The sequence below is a fragment of the Achroia grisella genome, unplaced genomic scaffold, assembly GCF_030625045.1.
Source record: "Achroia grisella isolate CSIRO2021 unplaced genomic scaffold, CSIRO_AGI_Agris_v1 utg512, whole genome shotgun sequence".
In the NCBI taxonomy this organism is placed as follows: domain Eukaryota; kingdom Metazoa; phylum Arthropoda; class Insecta; order Lepidoptera; family Pyralidae; genus Achroia; species Achroia grisella.
In genome coordinates, this window is record NW_026712906.1 from 1,719,737 (window position 1) to 1,744,719 (window position 24,983).

General features: G+C 40.5%; 1 protein-coding gene across 1 annotated transcript; it reads left to right on the forward strand.

Annotated features, from left to right (window-relative positions):
• The first annotated feature begins 183 nt into the window (after positions 1 to 183).
• On the forward strand, positions 184 to 24,598 carry LOC131846675 (transcription elongation factor SPT6). Its single transcript, XM_059196017.1, has 24 exons — positions 184 to 348; positions 446 to 536; positions 1,369 to 1,565; positions 2,004 to 2,123; positions 2,742 to 2,899; positions 3,221 to 3,351; positions 3,510 to 3,622; positions 3,946 to 4,118; positions 4,278 to 4,431; positions 4,784 to 4,926; positions 5,065 to 5,199; positions 5,848 to 6,005; positions 11,271 to 11,392; positions 14,234 to 14,418; positions 16,627 to 16,792; positions 16,956 to 17,098; positions 17,474 to 17,568; positions 17,959 to 18,139; positions 19,389 to 19,575; positions 19,889 to 20,821; positions 21,465 to 21,712; positions 21,904 to 22,108; positions 22,382 to 22,478; positions 22,573 to 24,598. Exons 1-24 carry the CDS (start codon positions 310 to 312, stop codon positions 23,523 to 23,525), a joined length of 5,127 nt encoding a protein of 1,708 aa, XP_059052000.1. The 5' UTR covers positions 184 to 309; the 3' UTR covers positions 23,526 to 24,598.
• Positions 24,599 to 24,983: the final 385 nt, after the last annotated feature.

Genomic DNA, 24,983 nt, shown 5'->3' on the forward strand with positions numbered 1-24,983 from the left:
TAAGAAATAAAAATTGTTGCTAACATTAACAAGTTCCAAAATTATAGGTAGAATATACGACATTAATTAGTGCTTGATTCAGCGTGACTTGAATCGAGAAATCGTGAGTAATGAACGATTGATTTTGAGTTCCTTTCATTTGAATGAAAGATACACTGAATGAATGAATTATTTGTAATTTTCTTGAATACGTACTTTTGTAGTTTAGAAAGAATAATAATTTGAATTTTAATTAATATTAATCCTAATCTAATTTCGTTAAATGTTTTAAACAATTAAATACAAGTACAGCTTTTCGTTAAAGTAGAAATGGCTGATTTTCTGGAGTCCGAGGCGGAGGAGAGCGAGGTTAGTGCTATGTCCAAGTTGTAATCTTGAGTTTTGGATTGCGTGTAGTAATTGTTTTGTGTATTAAACCTTATAACTATACGTTTTATCTTCGTAGTTGGATTCTGAAGATGAACAGCCAACTGAGCGTAAAAAACCCAAACGCAAGGCAGCAGTTCAGAGCGATGATGAAGACGAAGAAGAAGAAGGTAAACGGAACTATTTGACCTAAAATTGAGCACGTCTAGGTTATTTCACGCTTAGTTTTATTATTTATTGATCTGTCTCGACGCCAGGTTTCTTTCTATAAATACTACTGCGTCAGTTCGTTGTTTGATAGAAATACTATGCCATGTTATTAAACCTATAACTTAGGTTTAGATTATATACACTGCATAATTTCTTGCTTAAACGTTACTTGAAAGATTTGCATAAAAACTATAGTTGTAGTAAGGTATTTACCATTTCATAATGTTTGTTACATGAGCATAACCATAAAATTATCAATAACCTAGACACAGTAAAATAATCACACCTACCTATATAATTTAAAACCCAAAAAATGGAGGCTACTATTGTGATTTTTGTAAAGGTCCTTAATGAATTTCCTATCAAGAATTTGACTCCAATCTACAACTTTAGTATTTAAGTGATTGTTGTTTATTGGCTAATCAGTCCTTAATTAAAAACAAACAAAAATGAAATCTAACTTATACTATGCCATTAGTTCTATACCATCTATGGACACTTCAGGTGCTTAATTAACTAACAGTTATACCAACAATTCTTTTTGAAATGGATTAAAATCTATAAGCATTACAACAATGTATGAATTATTCTCTTGTTACTATTGTAAACATACAGCTTTTGTACCTATTCTCAAAATGGTCCTAGAAAACGCCAAACTTCTCATATATATACAAACAACTCATTGATCATATATAGGGCCCTTATATAAAAAAGCTCCATCTCATTGCTTTTTACACTTTTGACATGTTCTACATTTATACATTCATTCAAAGTAAAATATGTAACTTACAGATGATGAGGAGCGGTTACGTGAAGAGTTAAAGGACTTGATTGATGATGCTCCTATAGAAGAGTCCGGTAGTGATGGTGAGGATTCTGATGCCAGTTTGCGTAAGAAGAGAAAAAAAAGTGATGATGAACTTGATGATAGATTAGAAGATGAAGATTATGATTTAATTGAAGAAAATTTAGGTGTTAAAGTAGCTAGGGTAAGTAACATTGAAAATTATTATATTTTAAGGAGATATATTTAGTTGAAAGTTGCCTGCATTTTGTAAGCTATGATAATGTAAGCGGCTTTCAGTTTGATGAGGGAGAGATTATATAATATTGGTAGTACTATTTAGAAATAGAAATATTTATTCATTTAAACTTAATATGAGCAATTTTCTTAAGTCTATATATTTTTTTAAACCAGTTCTTTTAAATAAATATTCAGAATCAGATTTTTAAAATTTTGTGTGAATATAAACTGCCAAACAGCAAAGTAGACAAGTATAAAAATAGTTAGTTGAGTAATAAAAAAAATAAAAGTAACTAACAACTAAATAATTGCAACAAAATTAAATTACTTCATATCCAGAATTATAATATAAAACTTTGTAAAAAGGATTGTTTGTCTACTAAAATGATTTATTTTCCCCTAGAATAAGTTTAAACGTCTCCGTCGATTAGAGGATGATGATAGTGACAATGAGGGTGCTGATGACCCCGAGCTGGAAAGGGAAGTCATTGCAGAGAAATTATTTGTTGGTGGCTCTGATGAGGTAAGTTTAATATCTAATACAGTTCATCCATGTCAATCAATATGTATATTATGTAAATTTGTCAGGATTTTGTAGTCTATATTTTTAAAATTATTTCTTCTGACTGACTATTAATGTACACAAGTTTGTACAGCTATTTTTACGGATTTATTGGTAATTCTTCTATTTCCTGTGACAATGAGAATATAGATGCTAAGGAAATAGGATGTTTTAAACATCCTATTTCCTTAGCATCTACATGTATATTATATATGAAAATTAGGGCCTGTTTTTTTTATAATTGGGGTTCAAGGATACTGTGGTTAGGTCCTTCTAGGGACAACTATGTCATGTCATTAATATATATTTTTATCCTGTATTGATTTAAAAGTTTCTTACATTAAGAATTTTTATTAAATCCATTAATAGATTTTTTTAATCCATATATTATGCACATTGCTCATAAAAGTACTTAAAACTCAAATCCTTTACAATTGGTAAAAAAACACTATATTCATTATTATTTTTTTAATAATGTACTTTTTACAACTCATATTTTTAATGACATAAACTAATTATATTAACTGTAAGTTTATTCCATATACTTTGTCACAAAAATAATGCAAAATTTTCAATCAGGAGGATGAAAACCGCTCAGAGTCTGCGGCTCCAAGAGAGGTGGAGTATGATGATGAGAATGAAGATGTGGAGTCAGATGCGGATGACTTCATTGTAGATGATGATGGCAGACCTATAGCTGAGAGAAAAAAGAAACGCAAACTTATATTCACTGATGCGTATGTCGATATAAATATTGTATTATAAGTTCACATACATATTTTATTACAAGTAAATAATCTTAATGTACTGTCATTTCAATTGGCAATATATTTTGAGTTTGAAATATGATATACAGCAGTGAAATTTCAGGGCAGGGATTAAACTATTTAGTATCCTGAAAGGATAATGCAGGAGAGGTAACATGGGCCTCATAATGTATATTGTGAAGTCGGTGTTCCTGCTCATGTATATGTAATTGTTATCACTTTCTGTGTACCCTGTCATTCTAATGTCGTAAAAAGTATTAATATTAATCAATTATTATTTTTCTTATTCAGTTCCTTGCAAGAGGGTCAAGACATTTTTGGTGTGGACTTTGATTATGATGAATTTGAAAAATATGGGGATGAGGATTATGAGGATGAGGAAGAGGAAGACCTGGATGAGTATATTGAAGATGAGGATGAAGGTTTGTAAATATTTATTTAAGGTTTATTGCATAATAAAATCTGTACAAAAGGAGACCTAAGCTATGGGTTTCTCTATGGGCTAATGTCTTATATGAAATATAACACATGCTATAGTTCCTATCAAATGTTCTATTATTTAAGATTATACTTTTTTTAGGCGCTGGAAAAAGGCCAAAGGGTAAATCTAAACGCCCCAGTAAGAAATCTATATTTGAGATATATGAGCCGAGTGAGTTGAAGAGAAGTCATTTTACGGATTTGGATAATGAGGTAAATTATACAATATACTAATGTTGATCATATTGAGAGACAATTATTTTCTTTGTGTATAAAACATTTAACTATTAATAGTATACATTCATCATCTTGTTCTTCATTCATTCATCACCAGAGAGTGAGAAAGAATGATTAATTGACACAGTTTTTTGTGTGATCCATATTGGAACTTAGTACCTAAGTAAGTTGCGGTAGTAAACCTCTGGGTCATAATACTATAAATTATTATTATAATGTTTTAATAAAAATATGTTGATTTTTCTTTAATACTGTACATTATTCAAGTATTCATAATAACTAGATAATTTCTTCACTAGATACGCAAAACTGACGTACCTGAGCGTATGCAAATCCGCGAAGTACCCATAACAGCAGTGGAGGAAGGCAGCACCGAGCTAGAGGATGAAGCTGAATGGATATACAAGCAGGCATTCCTCAAACCACCCGTCTCTAAAGCTGACTCGCAGGAAGCCAGGGAACGATCGCGCAGGTAAATGAAATTTATAATGAATAGAATAGGTCCATTGAGTTTCTTGGCAGTGCATCTCAATTGTAAAAAATATTCGCTCCTATTTATATCATTACTTCGGAAATTAATATTTATATGGTTGAAATGAAGTTTATTAGTATTATTAAATTTTGTTTATAGGGGCCCAAGTACTATAACAAAGATCCGTCAAGCACTGGACTTCATGAGGAATCAGACCCTGGAAGTTCCATTTATTGCATTTTATCGCAAAGAGTACGTGCAACCGGAGCTGAGTATCAATGACTTGTGGAAAGTTTATAAGTATGATGCAAAAGTGAGTATGATATCACAGGTTAAATAATAACAAACCAGGACAATCCACACAGCGCCATCTAGTACAAAACTAAATATAATGTGTACAGTTAAAACATTGAATATCTCATTCAAATATGTATTTAAAAATTGTTTTTCACATATACATAAAAGTACCAGACCAATTCAAGCAACATTGTATATTATTATAACTCTATTTGTATGAAAGGATATAAATGTTTATATCCTGCAAGAAAAAAAACTCGTTACCATCGGAAATAAGGCAGTAGTTTATCACTCACATATATACCGGCTAAATATAAAAAACATGAAAATAACTAAATTTAGCATCCTCTATCCGTGTTGTCTTACAGTGGTGTCAATTGAAGCAACGTAAAGAGAATCTCCTCAAACTATTGGAAAATATGCGAGAGTACCAACTAGACAAAGTCATGCAAAACCCTGATGCACCCATACCTGAAAACATGAGACTTATCAAAGACGAAGATATTGAAAGGTAAACCAAATTTACTCACAAAAAAAAGACGCCTAAATAGATATACTTTCCTAACTAGACTAGATATCCGGAATGAAGCAAATTAATTTATATGAGATTGATCCTTCTGTTTTAATCGTATTTACCTAAACTTTTTAGGCTAAAAAATGTTCAAACACCCGAGGAGCTGCGCGATGTACACACACACTTCCTGTTATATTACTCTACTGAATTGCCTGAGATGCAGAGAATACAACGCATCAAAGAAAAAAAGAAGGAACTTGTAGATAAAAAGTAAGTACATTTATTTATATCATATATTATCAGTATTTTTAAAACTGTGTGTAAACTGTTGCAAGCACTAAAGTCGCAAAGAGTTTATCAGGGCGAAAATATCGGTTAAAGTAAAACAAAGATTTCAAAGAAGAAAATGTGTTGGTTCTATATTACAATAGAAACTAAAATTTACAAATATGTATATGTACAAACTTACTTGAAAAGAATAGTTGCCGAGTGTCTTTTCATATAAGAGTCTGTAATAGGCCTATTTGAATATAGATTATTTTCATTTGATTTGATTTGATATGTTTTTAAAATGATTTTTTTCATACAAAGGAGCTTATTTAAAATGTTGACACTGATCTATTACATAAATTCAATAAAAAATAACTGACGTATGCATGCCAGCATGTCACTCTAGCTCGCATTTATTTGAAAAATTAATATTTGCTTGTACTTGTAATTGTCAAGATTAGGTTTGCATGAAAGAAAATGTCTGATAAGTCATACAAAAAAGTATAAATTATGTGTTATAAAATTATTGATGTCCTTTTTATTATTAGTATGGTTAACGGTACTTAAAACAAAAATAAGAGCATATAAAATATTGTTTATGGTTTGTGCTAGGTTTATTATTATATTCCATGCCTGTATATTGTATAGGAGACTAGCACGGGAAGAAGCAGAGAAGAATGGGTTAGATCCTGATGAGGCTGTTGCTGAAGTTGAAGCCAGGGCTTTACAGGAAGATGAAGTAGTTACTGATGTGAAGTATGCAGTGAGGTCGGGACCATATGAACTCTGTAGGAAAGCTGGCATTGGTGAGATATTCTCGATCTTAACTAAACATAAATAATTTATAATAAAGCTTACATTAAAATATAGTTGTTTAGAGATTGTATCAATAAAGAGAATGAGTCTGAAAGAATTATATATATATATACTAGAGGGTGCGTGTGTGCGCGGGCCTCAAGAGGCCCGCGAGGCGTTGTCGTAGATTTTTTTTGTGAAGACGGTTTTCTTTTCGAATAGACTTGGTTGGCAAGTAGAGTTGTCTGTTTTGATACGAAATCATTCATGTGACTTCAAATTGTAACAGTGTGGCAAAACTTTATGTTGTAATGTTCACAATACAAAACCTAACCTAACCTACCTTTCTGTATACTATATTAGTCTAGGGTCAAGTTTTTAATGTAGAGATTAACCTACCTTTTTGTTTACTATATTATTCTGAGGGCATAATTTCTACTGTAAGAGTCGCAATAGAAATCCTAACCAAACGTAACTTTCAGTATACCATTTCGACCTGTGGCTTTAATTTTTATTGCAATAGGCACAATACAAAACCTCACATTACCTACCTTTCTGTATACTATATTAATTTGGGTTCACAGTTTATAATGTAGAAATCATAATACAAAACCTAACCTAACCTACTTTTTTGTTTACTATATTATTCTGAGGCCATAATTTCTACTGTAAGAGTCGCAATACAAAACCTAACCTAACCTACCTTTCTATATACCATTTCGACTTTTTATTTTTTTTTATTTTGGCTTAGCTACCCGGGTGACAAAAACATTTCGTCCATACATTGTCAACTCCTTCTAATAGTTTACTATGAAAACCGATGTATCAAACTTACATCGGTTTTCATAGTAAAGTTTTCCAAATAATTTTGATAAAAGCCTTAGGGTTATTATTTATCGTAGGTAAAGGACCTATGATAAATAATAACCACTCAACACTCTTTTAATTAAAATATCATAAATATTAAAATCGGAGAAAGTTTTTAGCGCTGGCAATACTAAGATTCAATGCCATCCCATAAAAGCGGACTCGCTGCATGGTTACAATGTACCAAAATAAAAAAATCTTCCAAATTTTGTTCAAAGCCAACCTCGGCGACCATCTTGGATTTTTCCATTTTGATACTTCTGACGTATATATTACATGACGACAGATATATTTCGTCCATATAATGTACAGAGACACGGTCCTTTTAAAATATTCGGTCGGTTCCTTAGTAAATATTACTTTCTACGAAAATCTATGCATGGTGTTGCCCCCTAATTTTACAAAAAATTGCATAAAACTATTAAGATGAGATTTATTATAGATACCCGTCACTTTTATGTTTAAATGTCGAAAAAAAATTCCCACATTTAAGGTTTGCAAAATTACCCAAAAATCGGGGAAAATTTGTAGCCTATATAATACTTCACGTCTTTGCTCCATAGAAGTAACTTGCTGTAAGAAATAAAATACTACCCCAAAAATGAGTTTTAAAACGTCCCTAAACTTGTCATCGGGAATAAAGTACCCTAACTCGGCCGCCATCTTGAATGATTCCATTTTAAATAGTTGTTTTAACATATACACCTTGGTGAGAAACATTTCGTCCATACATTGTACAGAGCCAAGGTAACTCCTTCTAGTAGTTCCTAAGTACTGTTTACAATGGAAATCTATATATGGTGTTGCCAGCTCATTTTAACAAAAAACACCTAAGACCCCTTGGGGATTATTTTTGACAGATCGTCATCATTGTTTGGTCTAAAATGATGAAACAAAAAATTCCACGTTTTTTTTTACTTCTCTCCGATATTACCCTAAAATCGGGGAAAATTTTTAGACCAGATAGTGCTTCGTACCCAGAGTTTCCACTGTTCCATAAAAGTCAACTCGCTGCAGTGACGATGGGTACCTGAAAATTGAATTTAAAAAAGTACCCTAACTCGGCCGCCATCTTGGATTTTTACTTCTTAATACTTTTGACGTATTCACCCTAATAACAGAAACATTTCGTCCATACATTATGTAGAGTCTCGGTGACTTCTTCTTGTACTATTCCCTAAGAAAACTGATCTAAGATGTTGCCAAATAATTGTGACAAAAACCAATAAGGGGATGATTTTTGACAGATATCCATCATTATTTTGTTTGAAATATCGAAAAAAAAATCCCACATTTTGGACTTGTCTTCTAAATTACCCAAAATCGGGGAAAATTTTCATACCATTTTTCCTTTTTCGTCCATATATTGTACAGAGACACGATCCTTCTAGTGGGTCCTTAGTAAATATTACTTTTTACGAAAATCGATGCATGGTGTTGCCACCTAATTTTACAAAAAATCGCATATAACTATTAAAATGATATTTATTATAGATCTCCGTTGCTCTTATATATAGTTTGTCGAAAAAAAAATCCCACATTTTGGGTTTGCAAAATTACCCAAAAAACGGGGAACATTTGTAACCTAGGTAATATTTCGAACCGAAATCTACCACGGCTCAATAAAGGTCGACTCGCTGCAGGGAAGCCAGGTAAATTTATCATCAGAGAAAAAATACTCAAACTCGGCCGCCACCTTGGATTTTTCCTTTTTTAAATACTTTTAACTTATCCACTTTGGTGACAGAAACATTTTGTCCATACATTGTACAGATGTAAGGTGACTCCTTCTAGTACTTCCTTAGTACTGTTTACTATGAAAATTAGTTAATACTTCGCACCGAGAGTTTCCATTCCTCAATAGAAGTCAGTTCGCTGCAGGGTTGATAGGTGCCACAAAACTGAATTTACTAAAAAGACCTTAAAATTGTCATAATAAATAAAGTATCCTAATTCGGCCGCCATCTTGGATTTTTCCTTTTTAAATACTTTTAACACATACATTTTGGTGACAGAAACACTTCATATATACATTGTACAGAGCCCAGGTTACACCTCTAGTTCCTTAGTACGGTTTACTATGAAAATCGATGTATGGTGCTGCCAGATGATTTTGACAAAAACCACCTAGGATCCTTTGGGGGATGATTTTGAACCAATGCTCATCACTGTTTTGTTCAAATTAACGAAAAAAAAAATTCCCACGTTTTTTTACTTTTCTCCGAAATTACCCCAAAATCGGGGAAAATTTTTAGACCAGGTAAAATTTTCCACCGAGAGTTTCCATTGCTCTATAGAAGTCAACTCGCGTCAGGGATTAATTGTACCCCAAAATTGAATTTTAAAAAGTCCCTAAAATTGTCAACATAAATTAAGTACCCTAACTCGGCCGCCATCTTAGATTTTTACTTTTTAATACTTTTGACATATTCACCCTAGTGACAGAAACATTTCGTTCATACATTGTATAGAGCCTCAGCGACTCCTTCTAGTTCTATTCTCTAAGAAAACTGATGTAAGGTGTTGCCAGATAATTCTGACAAAAAACACCTAAACTCAATAGGGGGATTGTTTTTGACAGATTTTCATCATTCTTTTCTTTGAAATGTCCAAAGAAAATTTTCCCACTTTTTAGGACCTATCTCAAAAATTACCCTAAAATCGGGGAAAATTTTTATACCAGGTAATACTTTGTGTTGAGACACATCATCTCTCCATAGTAGTCGACTGGCTGTGGGGTTGCCAAGTGTCCTAAAACTACATTTAAAAATATCCCAATTTTTCTCCGAAAAGCAAAACTCCCCTATCTCTGCCGCCATCTTGGATTTCTAAAATTTCATAATTTTCCCTAGAGGCCGAGTCCTTCGGCTATCCGACGCCGTACAGTGCGTTGAGCTAGCGTACTCGTAGGTACCCTATCAATTTCAGTTTTTGAAGCTAGACCTCAATTTCAAAATTTGTCCGATGATGTATGGGTGTTGCCAGCAAATTCTGAAGAAATCCACCTAAAACCCTTCAGGGGACGATTTGTAGTAGACCAAAACGAGTTCTTCATTTAAAATGTCAAAAAAAAAAATTCCCACTTTATGGGACTTTTTTCCAAAATTAACCCAAAATCGGGGAAAAATTTTAGACCTGGCAAATCTTCTTACTCAGACTTACCCATGTCAGTAGGTGGCGTTTAGCTGCAGGGTTGCCATGTGCAGCAAAAACTCGATTGAAAATATCCCAAATTTTTTCCAAAAACTAAATCTCCCATAGCTTGGTCGCCATCTTGGATTTTTGAAATTTCATAATTTTCCCTAGAGGCCGGGTCTTTCAGCCTCCCAATGCCCTATAATAGGGATCGGTAGCTCCCCCGCAAGTACCCTAGGAATTTCAGTTTTTGGAGAGACACCCCAATTTCTATTTTGGTCAAACCATGTATGGGTGTTGCCAGCAAATTCCAACAAAACCCACCTAAAACCCTTTAGGGGATGTTTCTCGATAGGCCTTGATGCCTCTTTTGTCAAAAATGCCGAAAAAATTTTTTCCCACTTTTTGGGACATTTCTCCCAAATTACCCTAAATTCGGAAATTCTTTTTATCGCTGGCAATACTTCTTACCGAGACCCATCATCGCCCCATAGAAGCCGACTCGCTGCGGGGTTGCCCTGTACCTAAAAAAAAATGATTTTGAAAATAATCCGGATTTTTAGGACCAAATTCACACGCCCCCAACTCGTCGGCCATCTTGGATTTTCGAAATTTCATAATTTTCCCTAGAGGTCGGGTCCTTCGAGTTTCCTATGCCCTACAACCGGTGTCGCCAGCACCCCCGCAACTACCCTGGGAATTTCGGTTTTTGAAACCCTAGAAAATTTTCAACCAGTTTTTGGCAATTTTTTCGCCGCCATCTTGGATTTTAATTTTTTGTTTTTACGCCATATTCTGGGTCCCGCCGAGACGTGCCAAATCACTCTTTGAACGGAATCGATCCGAGCGAAACTGTAAAAGTTAGCCGCCATCTTTGTCCGCCATCTTGGATTTTCCCAAATTTCGGAATTTTCTCGTGGTCACCCTAGCCAAAGGAACATTTCCCCCATACATCGTCTCGACCCCAGACGCTCCTTCTGGGAGAACAACAAAGTCAATCAGTGAGTGAGTCACCGTAATGCAGCTTTATATATTATATATATATCCACTTTGTATAAATTAAACAGTTATGTATTATTTAACATTACATCATCAACGCGAGATGCTTATGAAACTCGGTGGGTTATAAAATAACTAATTATTACTTTTAATATTCAAGTTTATAAAATATTTTTTTTAAATAATGAGTGCCTCTAACTTCGCTATACCTACAGGCCTGACATGGTTAATGTAGCTATCTGTGTGCTATATTAACTTGATTGCCTATTTTGTAGAGCCACTTGTGAAGAAATTTGGTTTGACACCGGAGCAGTTCGCCGAGAATGTACGCGATAATTATCAGCGACATGAGGTCGAACAACAACCTGTACCGCCGCTAGAAGCCGCAGCTGCCTATGTGAGTGCATTTTTTTATGTGTTTGAAATGGTCAGTAAGGGAGCGGACTATCTCATAGATAGTGGCAATCAATACTGAATATTAAAACATTAATAGCACTACAGATATAACAAAATATATTTAGGAATGTAAAAAAAAGTGATTATAATTTTACTTCGAGGCCAACTTATTTTTTTATATATTTTTTCACCTGGTAATCTAGTGGTGTATCTAAAGTTTTATTAGTAGGGATTTCATCACTCCATAATCCAATGGTCACGACGATATTCATTTGCATAGTGATGTTTTCTATTAATATGTTAGGTGCCCCCGCCTGCGCTAACGGTATACGATGGCGAGTCACTAGTTGAAGATGATAGGATAAGTGATTAATCCATTAGGAATTAACTAAAGTCGTTCCTAGGGGGAAATGCGATTATTTATTATAATGAACCATATATAATTGGCAATGGGTCCACTGTATGTCTGTTTTTTTATCACTGAGATAAAATTGACATCAGCTTAGTACATACACAGTAGTGTATGTACCATATGTGAATTTGAAATATCAATATCAATAATATCAATAATCTCAATAATCTCAGGACAATTCACCAGCGCCATCTAGACCCAAGTAAAGCTAGCTACAGCTTGTGTTATGGGTATTAGATGACCGATACAAAATACATAGATTTTGTTTTCGTAAATACATATATACATGGTAAACACCCTGACCGATATAAACAATCGTACTCATGAATTCAAATGTTGCGAGGAATCGAACCCGCGACCATCGGACGTAAAGCGGTGTGCTAGACCGCTAGACCACCGAGGTCGTCAATATATCTTGTATATTACCATACATGGAGTACCAACAACTCTCATAGAATGGATAAACAACATGCTGAAAAACCGTGCAATCCAGTTCACCGTAAACACTACCACACGTGGGATCGTAAGTAGAGGATGTCCACAAGGAGGGGTCCTGTCGCCACTCCTGTGGAACTTAGTTGTTAATGAACTCATTGAGGAGCTCAACGACAACGACCTCTACACGGTAGGTTACGCAGACGACATTGCCGTACTTATATCAGGAAATTTTGAGGGAACCTTATGCGATCGCATGAGAGAAGCCTTCAGAACAATAGAGAGATGGTGCGAAAACCATGAACTCTCCGTGAATCCTTCTAAAACAGAACTCATCATGTTCACCAACAAAAGAGCTCCAGGTACTTTCAATTTACCGAAACTCTTTAATACAGAGCTTAAACTTAAGGAGGAGGTCAAGTACTTGGGAGTCATACTAGACAGCAAACTTCTCTGGAATAAACATCTTGATCACAAAATTAACAAAAGCACAATTGCATTCTATCAATGCAGGAAAATGCTTGGTAATAAATGGGGTGTCTCCCCTGAAAATAACTCTCTGGCTATACACATCAGTAATAAGACCAATGCTGGTATATGGGGCCTTGGTTTGGTGGACAAGGTCGAAACTTACGACCACAGTCAACAAACTAAGATCTTTCCAAAGACTTGCATGCTCCTCAGTTACTGGATGTATGAAAACAACCCCAACAATGGCAATGGAAATAGCCCTTAACATTACACCCCTTGACCTATACATACAGCAAGAAGCAGCTATAGCTGCCACAAGATTATACCATCTTGGTCTATGGGGCAAAAACCATTACAGTTCTCACACAACCATCCTGAACCAAGCAATCGAATATGAACCTTTGATTGCCGCTCCGTGTGACAGAACTCAAGCATACCACTCGTTTAACAGGAAATACCAAATACAATTGAAGGAGGAGGAAAGGGACCAATCTGCAGTAAATGAACTACGCATCTACACAGATGGCTCCAAAACACAGAACGGTTCAGGAGCTGGGGCACATTCCCTTGACCTCAACATGAACATATCTATACCGCTCGGCAAACACAGTTCGATCTTTCAGTGCGAATCTGTATACAGGTTAGGGGTCAACAATTTCAACATTAAATTCATATCGGACAGTGCAGCCGTGCTTAAAGCACTACAGAACAGAAAATCCAACAACAAACTAATAATCGAGTGCCACATCGCCCTGGAAAAAATTGCAACGCATAACGGAGTAATTATCCAGTGGATAAAGGGGCACAGCGGATCATATGGCAATGACGCCGCGGACGAACTAGCGAGAGTAGGATCCGGCATGGTGGTTGCAGGCCCCCTCCCGCTCATGCCAATACCATTCTCGCAATTTCGCACCTGGATTCGCCAGAGATCCACCGAAATACAAAACCAAAGATGGAACCTAACCACTGATTGCAAACAATCTAAAGTGGCAATTCCAAAAACGAACCATCGGTTAACAACACGTCTACTTAATCTAGATAGACAAAACCTAAAAATAATGATAGGGACAATAACGGGCCATTGTTCCTTAAACAAACACTTATACAAAATTGATGCTACAGACAGCCCCCTCTGTCGGGGCTGCTTTGAAGCTGAAGAAACGGCGGCTCACGTAATCCTGGAGTGCACGGCAGTGGCCGAACAACGAAAACAAATCCTCGGAACGGTGAGGTCGCTCCGTGAAGCCTGCGAAGACACCAGGAGTCTTCTGCGCTTTTGGGAGGAGCTTGGCTGGCTACGTTAGTAGTCTGGCTCTACACGCACAACGGCCCGAATGTGAGGCTAATTGCGGAGAATGGAGTCTAACATACCATACCATACCATACCATATATATCTTGTATAATTTCATAGAAATCTTTGAAAATAATTTTATAATCTATATTTTTTGATCGTAAAGGCAGCTATGAGCAACGAAACCGACTTCGGGTAGATAACACCTAATCGTATGTAATATAATCAGACGGGGTCGATCGGGTCTGCGGCGGAGGTGGTGCGGCGCGCGGTGTACATGTGCGGCGTGCAGCTCGCGCGCGAGCCGCAGCTGCGCGGCGCGCTGCGGGACGCGCTCCGCGAGCGGGCCACGCTCTCCGCGCGGCCCACGGCCCGCGGCCTCAAGGAGATCGACGAGAACCACCCCTGCTACAGGTCACCCACTCCACGCTCTCGTTGTCTCTATGTTCGTATCGTGTATCGTGTATCGTGTATCGTGGCGAGCCGCAGCTGCGCGGCGCGCTGCGGGACGCGCTCCGCGAGCGGGCCACGCTCCGCGCGGCCCACGGCCCGCGGCCTCAAGGAGATCGACGAGAACCACCCCTGCTACAGGTCACCCACTCCACGCTCTCGTTGTCTCTATGTTCGTATCGTGTATCGTGGCGAACCGCAGCTGCGGGACGCGCTCCGCGAGCGGGCCACGCTCTCCGCGCGGCCCACGGCCCGCGGCCTCAAGGAGATCGACGAGAACCACCCCTGCTACAGGTCACCCACTCCACGCTCTCGTTGTCTCTATGTTCGTATCGTGTATCGTGTATCGTGTATCGTGGCGAGCCGCAGCTGCGCGGCGCGCTGCGGGACGCGCTCCGCGAGCGGGCCACGCTCTCCGCGCGGCCCACGGCCCGCGGCCTCAAGGAGATCGACGAGAACCACCCCTGCTACAGGTCACCCACTCCACGCTCTCGTTGTCTCTATGTTCGTATCGTGTATCGTGTATCGTGTATCGTGGCGAGCCGCAGCTGCGCGGCGCGCTGCGGGACGCGCTCCGCGAGCGGGCCACGCTCTCCGCGCGGCCCACGGCCCGCGGCCTCAAGGAGATCGACGAGAACCACCCCTGCTACAGGTCACCCACTCCACGCTCTCGTTGTCTCTATGTTCGTATCGTGTATCGTGTATCGTGGCGAGCCGCAGCTGCGCGGCGCGCTGCGGGACGCGCTCCGCGAGCGGGCCATCCGCGCGGCCCACGGCCCGCGGTCAAGGAGATCGACGAGAACCACCCCTGCTACAGGTCACCCACTCCACGCTCTCGTTGTCTCTATGTTCGTATCGTGTATCGTGTATCGTGTATCGTGGCGAGCCGCAGCTGCGCGGCGCGCTGCGGGACGCGCTCCGCGAGCGGGCCACGCTCTCCGCGCGGCCCACGGCCCGCGGCCTCAAGGAGATCGACGAGAACCACCCCTGCTACAGGTCACCCACTCCACGCTCTCGTTGTCTCTATGTTCGTATCGTGTATCGTGTATCGTGTATCGTGGCGAGCCGCAGCTGCGCGGCGCGCTGCGGGACGCGCTCCGCGAGCGGGCCACGCTCTCCGCGCGGCCCACGGCCCGCGGCCTCAAGGAGATCGACGAGAACCACCCCTGCTACAGGTCACCCACTCCACGCTCTCGTTGTCTCTATGTTCGTATCGTGTATCGTGTATCGTGTATCGTGGCGAGCCGCAGCTGCGCGGCGCGCTGCGGGACGCGCTCCGCGAGCGGGCCACGCTCTCCGCGCGGCCCACGGCCCGCGGCCTCAAGGAGATCGACGAGAACCACCCCTGCTACAGGTCACCCACTCCACGCTCTCGTTGTCTCTATGTTCGTATCGTGTATCGTGTATCGTGGCGAGCCGCAGCTGCGCGGCGCGCTGCGGGACGCGCTCCGCGAGCGGGCCACGCTCTCCGCGCGGCCCACGGCCCGCGGCCTCAAGGAGATCGACGAGAACCACCCCTGCTACAGGTCACCCACTCCACGCTCTCGTTGTCTCTATGTTCGTATCGTGTATCGTGTATCGTGGCGAGCCGCAGCTGCGCGGCGCGCTGCGGGACGCGCTCCGCGAGCGGGCCACGCTCTCCGCGCGGCCCACGGCCCGCGGCCTCAAGGAGATCGACGAGAACCACCCCTGCTACAGGTCACCCACTCCACGCTCTCGTTGTCTCTATGTTCGTATCGTGTATCGTGTATCGTGTATCGTGGCGAGCCGCAGCTGCGCGGCGCGCTGCGGGACGCGCTCCGCGAGCGGGCCACGCTCTCCGCGCGGCCCACGGCCCGCGGCCTCAAGGAGATCGACGAGAACCACCCCTGCTACAGGTCACCCACTCCACGCTCTCGTTGTCTCTATGTTCGTATCGTGTATCGTGGCGAACCGCAGCTGCGGGACGCGTTCCGCGAACGGCCATCCTATGTAGGATATAATATCCTAGTAGACTAAGATCATAATTTTACATAATAATAAGATGAAATCAAATATAACATACTTTAAGTGTTTTTTAAATTAAATATTAGTAACTGATATACAATACCTTAATAGTAAAACATTTAACCTAGAGTTATGATAACACTAGGGAATATATAACTATAATAATGAAGTAATTTTTATCTACAGCTTGAAATACCTAAAGAAGAAGCCGGTGCGCGATTTGACTGGCGACCAATTCCTTAAGCTGACGATGGCTGCAGAAGACAAATTAATAGAGCTGACTATCAGTGAACAGATTGAGGGCAACACAAGCCCTAGCTATTTGGAGGAGCTTAAGCAGCTTTATCAAAAGGTTAGTTATTACAATTAATGTAATTTTAGATTAAGTTGTCAACAGTTTTGCTTCGTAGAATTTTCTTACTTACTTTTATTGTTTTAATTCTAGTTTTCCTCCTTTTTAGCTCATGTGCTAAGGTTGTTTCTAGTTTTCTAATACAAATAAATAATGTTGGTAGGACGAGTTCGCCTCTACAGTACAGGCGTGGAACGAACTACGTGCGGAGGCAGTCACTATCGCTCTCAACAAGATCGTGATGCCGGAGTTGCGGCGGGAACTGAACGCTGTGCTGCTACAAGAATCAAAAGAATATGTACTCAAGTATGTTCATAATACAAAAAATATACAAGACAATTAATCTATTATTAGGTTGAAACCTTCACATTAAAGATAACTGAAAAACTACCGGTCAGATCTGGATAATGTTTATATAGATAACCTGAATATTCACAACTTTAAAAAAAAATATCCTAAAAAAAGTGGTCATACATAAACAACACATAAAAACAACAACATAAAAAATATTCGAATTGAGTATTGTCACCTTAAAAAAATATGAACTTTTCTAAACAACAAAAGTATAAAACATTTAGATATTTTATACATGCCTTTTGCTGTTCAATTATTAAAAAAATAAATAATGTACTAGTTTATGCTAGTGGTTGTATATACGAGCGTGTTTGTATTGTTACATAGATGCTGTCGTAGACGATTATACGACTGGTTGAAAGCCGCTCCGTACGAGTCGCGGGTGTCTGACGACGATGACGAGGATTGGGATGCATCGAATGGTATTTATTTATTCATCCAAAACAATATCAATTAGGTAGGATAACATAATAGCAACTCTTACATTAAACTTATGTCTACAACATAATAGCAACTTATTCAGTAAATCTCGTTTTATCAACTAGCATAGTGCAATAGGTCAATTGAAGTCTTTATGGTATATTATTATTTACATTTATAAAATTACTCTATTTCTATTTTGAAACAAAATATAGTCCATATTAGTTGCTGATAACATACCGGGCCTGTTTATGACAGAATTAAAAATATGGTAAAATATATATTTTTTGTTTCATTCCTATAAAACAAAAAAATATAAACCAAAAACTCGCTTGGTTGGTTATATTGTTAATATAGATTTGTATAACGTTGTATGCGGTGTGGGTGCGCAGGTCTGCGCGTGCTGTCGATCGCGTACGTGCCGGACCGGCAGCACTCGGCCTTCGCGTGCGTGGTGGCGGCCGGCGGGGAGGTGGCCGACCACCTGCGCCTGCCGCACCTGCTGTACCGCCGCAACGCCTGGGACGCGCTCGAGCGGCGCAACAAGGAGGCCGACATGACCGCCTTGCGACGGTAACGAGACAACGGCTCGCTGCTCACTGCTCACTGCTCACTGCTCACTGCTCACTCAGTGCGAGGTGGCCGACCACCTGCGCCTGCCGCACCTGCTGTACCGCCGCAACGCCTGGGACGCGCTCGAGCGGCGCAACAAGGAGGCCGACATGACCGCCTTGCGACGGTAACGAGACAACGGCTCGCTGCTCACTGCTCACTGCTCACTGCTCACTGCTCACTCAGTGCGAGGTGGCCGACCACCTGCGCCTGCCGCACCTGCTGTACCGCCGCAACGCCTGGGACGCGCTCGAGCGGCGCAACAAGGAGGCCGACATGACCGCCTTGCGACGGTAACGAGACCGCGGCTCGCTGCTCACTGCTCACTGCTCACTGCTCACTCAGTGCGAGGTGGCCGACCACCTGCGCCTGCCGCACCTGCTGTACCGCCGCAACGCCTGGGACGCGCTCGAGCGGCGCAACAAGGAGGCCGACATGACCGCCTTGCGACGGTAACGAGACCGCGGCTCGCTGCTCACTGCTCACTGCTCACTGCTCACTCAGTGCGAGGTGGCCGACCACCTGCGCCTGCCGCACCTGCTGTACCGCCGCAACGCCTGGGACGCGCTCGAGCGGCGCAACAAGGAGGCCGACATGACCGCCTTGCGACGGTAACGAGACCGCGGCTCGCTGCTCACTGCTCACTGCTCACTGCTCACTCAGTGCGAGGTGGCCGACCACCTGCGCCTGCCGCACCTGCTGTACCGCCGCAACGCCTGGGACGCGCTCGAGCGGCGCAACAAGGAGGCCGACATGACCGCCCTGCGACGGTAACGAGACCGCGGCTCGCTGCTCACTGCTCACTCAGTGCGAGGTGGCCGACCACCTGCGCCTGCCGCACCTGCTGTACCGCCGCAACGCCTGGGACGCGCTCGAGCGGCGCAACAAGGAGGCCGACATGACCGCCCTGCGACGGTAACGAAACCGCTGCTCGCTGCTCACTGCTCACTCAGTGCGGCGATACCAGGAGCATACGTAAAATACACTATTTTACATGTGCCTGGTCTGTCGTGGCGTTCTACATTTTTGTCCGTTTTACGAACACACTGTAAGAGCCGTAAAATACTCGATTGAGTCTCGTACTAATAAGCTGGTACAATCAATATGGAGATGGCTTTCCACTTGCTACATATAATAATGTTACCAACCATTTGCTCATAGACAAAAATATTGATTGCTTAATAAAAAAATCTAATTACTTTATCCGCAGGTTTATATTACATAAGAAACCTCACGTGATCGTGATTGGCGGGGAGTCTCGCGAAGCGCTCAACGTAAAGGCGGACGTAGCTGAATGTGTGCAACAATTGGTGGAGGATGAACAGTTTCCCAGGATACCTATAGAGATAGCAGATAATCACATAAGCAAGATATACAGCAATAGTATACGCGGACGGGTATGTCTTGTGTTTTACCATAATTTTTTATCAAGTGTATTTTAGACATATCTTAAATGGTTTATTTTATTTCCCTCAAAGCAATAAGATATTTTAAAAAGTAGCTTATTTCTTTCAACATTTGCTTGCCCAAATTATTTATTAAAATACTGGCTACTACGCCTCAGTTGTTGACTGAGGTTATTTATGGCACTGTTTAGAAAATAATGTACAAATTTGTATTTTTTTTTAGAAATTGACAAGAAAAGACTAGGTGACTTAATAAACTATATGTAATTGTAATATTGACTTAATTGCAATTGAATTGTTACAGAATGATTTTAGAGAGTACCCAGATATTCTACGGCAGGCAATATGTCAAGGTCGTCTATTACAAGATCCGTTGATGGAAATTTCACAACTGTGTGGCCCAGATGAGGAAATTTTATGTCTCCGCTATCACCCATTGCAGGATCAAATTACTAAAGAGGATCTACTGGAAGGTATTGAACTAGAATTCGTGAATCGGGTGAACGAAGTAGGTGTAGATATGAATGAGGCTATCTTGACTGGTCGCGGCACAGAGCTCTTGCAGTTCGTATGTGGTTTAGGGCCAAGAAAGGCTCAGGCCCTAATAAAGCTCTTTAAACAGACCAATCAAAAACTTGAAAACAGAACACAGTTGGTGACTGTTTGTCATATGGGCCCTAAAGTGTTTATAAATTGCTCTGGATTTATAAAAATCGATACGAGCAGTCTTGGTGATAGTACTGAGGCATATATAGAAGTATTAGATGGGTCGAGAGTTCATCCGGAGACTTACGAATGGGCACGAAAGATGGCCGTTGATGCTTTGGAGTATGAAGACGAAGATGCGAACCCTGCTGGCGCTGTGGAGGAGATTTTAGAGGCGCCAGAGAGATTAAAAGATCTCGATCTGGATGCATTTGCGGAAGAGTTAGAGCGCCAAGGATTCGGCAACAAGTGTATAACCCTGTATGATATTAGAGCTGAATTGAATTCTAGATACAAAGATCTAAGAGTTCCATATCGCTCACCGACTCCGGAAGAGATGTTCGATATACTAACTAAAGAGTCTCCAGAAACTTTCTATGTAGGGAAGATGGTGTTAGCCACTGTCTTCGGCATTACACACAGAAAGCCCCAAAGAGAGATGCTGGATCAGGCCAACCCTGTAAGAAATGATGAGACTGGTTTATGGGAATGTCCTTTCTGTCACAAGAATGATTTTCCTGAACTTTCAGAGGTAAGTAGTAATAGTAATAGTAGTAATAGTAATTACTAAATGTTATCCATAAGAAATTTTGCTTTTTTATGTTGCTGTGTATCATAGATGTTAGAGCACATAAAGTTGGACCAAACAATTGCAGTTTCATTGCATGGGGTGTAATTGTTTTGTGTGAAAAAAATTACTGGCTATAGTTTGGTAGTTAGATATTTTAAACTGCTGCCCCATCCTGAATCCAAGGCTCGCTACTCCCATAAGTGAATCCTGTTTGTCAATTAATGGTTGTAAAGCAATGGGCCAATATGAATACAATTGAGTGTTGTAATAATTTCTTCAAATATTTGATGGTATATTAGGCCTGACTGGTTATTAGGGATGACTGGTTATTTCGCCAAGCAGAACTAGAAACGCCATTAGACATCCTGTGTGTTGTATTGTAGTCTACTAATGCATAAACGAAATATCTTCTTTGTAAAGGATACATTCTATCCTGAGGAGATAAAAGTCATCGCACCCATGAATATCTTTCAATTCTTGTCCCTGACGCCTCTAGGTACTTCGAAAAAAGGCGAGCATAATAGATCTACGCAGGTCGCAGTCTTACAGGTCTTAGCACCTGACAATAGCCCAAAACTTTGAATAAAATAAATACTGGTGACAGGTGTGGAACCACTTCGACGCAGGCGCGTGTCCGGGCCAGGCCACGGGCGTGCGCGTGAGGCTGGACAACGGACTGTCCGGGTACATACACATCAAGAACCTGTCCGACCGCCACGTGGCCGACCCCACCGAGCGCGTGCGTATCGGACAGACCGTGCACTGCCGCATTCTCAAGATCGACGTCGAGAGGTTCTCCGTCGACTGCTCCTCCAAGTCTTCAGATCTCCTGGATAAGAATAAGGAGTGGAGGTGGGTCGTTAACTCGTTACATATAAGCGGTCATATAAGGATACTATAAATCCTCTCTTTATAAAGAAGAATCCACATGATCTAATGGAAGTCACTTACAAAAATTTGGAAATTCGAAATGTCTAATTCGTTTCATATCTTATTTATATAATAACGTACAGAAGTAAGAATAATTTATTATATTGTTGCAGACCTCAGAAAGATCCATATTACGATCAAGAATCAGAAGATAAGGATGTACGTAAAGACACAGAGGCAAAGCAGACAAAGGAGCGCATGCAATATGTGAAGCGTGTGATCGTGCACCCCGCCTTCCATAATATCTCGTTCGCTGAAGCTGAAAAGCTAATGGAGAATATGGCCCAAGGCGAGGTCATCGTCCGTCCTAGCAGTAAGGTAATAAATAATCTCCTTAATCATAACTTTTAGACTATTAGTGTTTTGTCCGTTTCTTTCTAATGAAGAAAATGGCCCGAAAGAAAGGATAGAACAACTCAAGCTTCAATAGGTTTATCACACGCTTAACGTTTTTATAGCTAGGTAAGTTCATATCTAATTATATCGTAGCTACAATTGGTAATTGGCACTAGGCATGTCTAATTATTGAAAAAACGAACAACTTCAATTTAAATGATCAACCATTATTATCTTTACTATTTATCATTATAGGGTTCTGATCATCTCACTGTGACTTGGAAAGTGGCCGATGGTATATGTCAACATATCGACGTACGCGAGGAAGGCAAAGAAAATGTGTTCTCATTAGGTTTGTAATATTGATTTATGCTCTTATTACCGTCGATTGTCTTAAAATTTTTATGTTTAAGAGTTTGCAATTAAAATTTATTATTTTATGACAGGTCGAAGTCTATGGATTCAAGGATCTGAATTCGAAGATCTTGATGAAATTATTGCACGTCACGTGACCCCCATGGCGGGCCACGCTCGAGATCTTATCGCCTACAAGTACTACAAACCACTAGGCGGCATGAGAGATAAAGCCGAAGAGATACTGAAAGAGGAAAAAGCTAAAAATCCAAACAAAATTCACTACGTCATTTCAGCTGCCAAAAATCACCCAGGGAGATTCCTACTCTCTTATCTACCTAGAAGTCGATGTACGCACGAGTATGTATCTGTGATGCCAGACGGTTATAAATTTAGACAAAGAATGTTCGATTCCCTCGGGAGCTTATTGAAATGGTTCAAAGAGCACTTCAGAGATCCGCCGCCCAGCGGTACTCCCGTGCAGCGAACGCCGGCGCTGAGGACCCCACACGGTGGAATGACGTCCACCATGTACCACACGCCGGCGGCCCACACTCCGGCCTTCCACACGCCGGCGCACACGCCCGGACCCGGCGCCGGATACATCAACACGCCCTACACTCCATCCGCTCAAACTCCATACATGACGCCGTTCGCGACGACGCCCCGCCAGCCGGACTTCCTCACCCCCATCGTGCCGAGGCACAAGCCTGTGCAGATCCCGTACACGGAGCCGGCGGACTGGCAGAAGGCGGCCGAGGATTGGGTGAGGCACAGAACGTTACGCGATACGCCGTCGACGCCGCGCAGTGACGCGATGTCGACCCCGCGGCCGTCGACGCGCACCCCGCGGCCGGACAGCCGGCCGTCCCGGCACGAGTCCCGGTCCGGCCGGCACGACAGTCGCCACGAGTCGAGCCGGACGCCGCGGCCGGGCTCGGGCCGGTCGTCGCGCGCGCAGTCGGTCCGGTCCACGCCGCACACCAACACGTCGCCGCGATCCATGTCGCTCGGGGACGCCACGCCCCTCTACGACGAGAATTAGAAAGACTGACGGCTAGCGTAAAGGATGTTGTATTTTATTTTTGTACCGCCTTAGACTCGACGGCGTTCGATTGGCGACTCGTAACTGCTACGCTCTGTTCACTTGGTATATTTAGTAATTAATCATGAAAGAATTGTTTACCTAAATAACGCGTAAAATAAATGTGGAATAAAAAGGTTTTATGGTAAATCGATCATGTCGTTAGTATTATATATTTAATGTCTTATTTTAAAACGTGTATATACGACGGAAATTTACAAAGATTGTAACAAACTTGTATTGTATCTGTCACTGAGTATGCCAAGAGGAAATGAACAGAAAACAAGCGCGCTTTCTGAAGAGTTCGTGTAAGCATAGCTTAATATAAATTCCAATGTTAATGTATGGAGTGGTTTATTTAGTCTAGTGACGTATATTACCAATTTTGCATGCATTCATTTTCATCAATATCAAATGGAGCATAAGTATCGCCCATTTTTATCTCCGGTGTTTGATACATGGCGTCATAATTAGAACAATTAAAACGAAATGATTAGTAGATAGTCGGAAACTTATTATTATTAATTACACATATAACAACATTTTATTTTTAACAACTGCGTAAGTATATTGAAAGGGAATAAAGATATTTCGCAATGTTTATGGTAACTATTACAATAGGTTTATGTAATACAATATTTACTTTCCGTTACATAAAATTTCACTTCAGTTTATATATTTTTAGATATTTAATTATCTAAATTACACTTATACAGTATTTATATTTTGACGGAACTAGTTGATTGTCCATAATTGATATTATCAAATAATCAGAGTTTCATAAAATTTATTATTTTGTTTTTATTTGAGACTCTAAGATAGGTGAATTTAATGGTTTATATTTTCCTAAGGAATTAAAGTGTAGATACCTGCTACCTAAGATATTTTAATTATAATAATAAAATCATAGTTATTGTGATTATGAATAATTCTATAAAAAGCGCCTTTACGATGTACGCAGTACTATGAATAAATATGTCCTATTATTAAACGGCCAAATATTTTTAAATTACAGTTTCTTATATTGTTTCCATTTTTTTTGTATTTTTTTCAAAACATACACTTCTGTATGTAACTATTATGAAACCCAAAAAGCTTTGTTTTAACTATGTTATATTTTCTCTGTCTCTCTCCTTTATTAATGACGAGTTGAGACTTGTACCTATCTTCTATTATAATGAACTGTTTTTTTCATATATTTAGTGGAAAGACTATGGTTATATGGAAATGCAGCGACAGTACTCATGGAAATGAAACAATTTTGAATAACCTATTGGTGAAAATTTTCTATACTTTTATATAAGCCGCGCCTTAAAAAAAGGAAGGTAAGTCCACTAAGATGTTACGCCAGATGGGAAACGGTTTCCGAAGCTTATGGATGCCTACAAGATGGAAATGGTACGAAAGCATGTAAGCGAA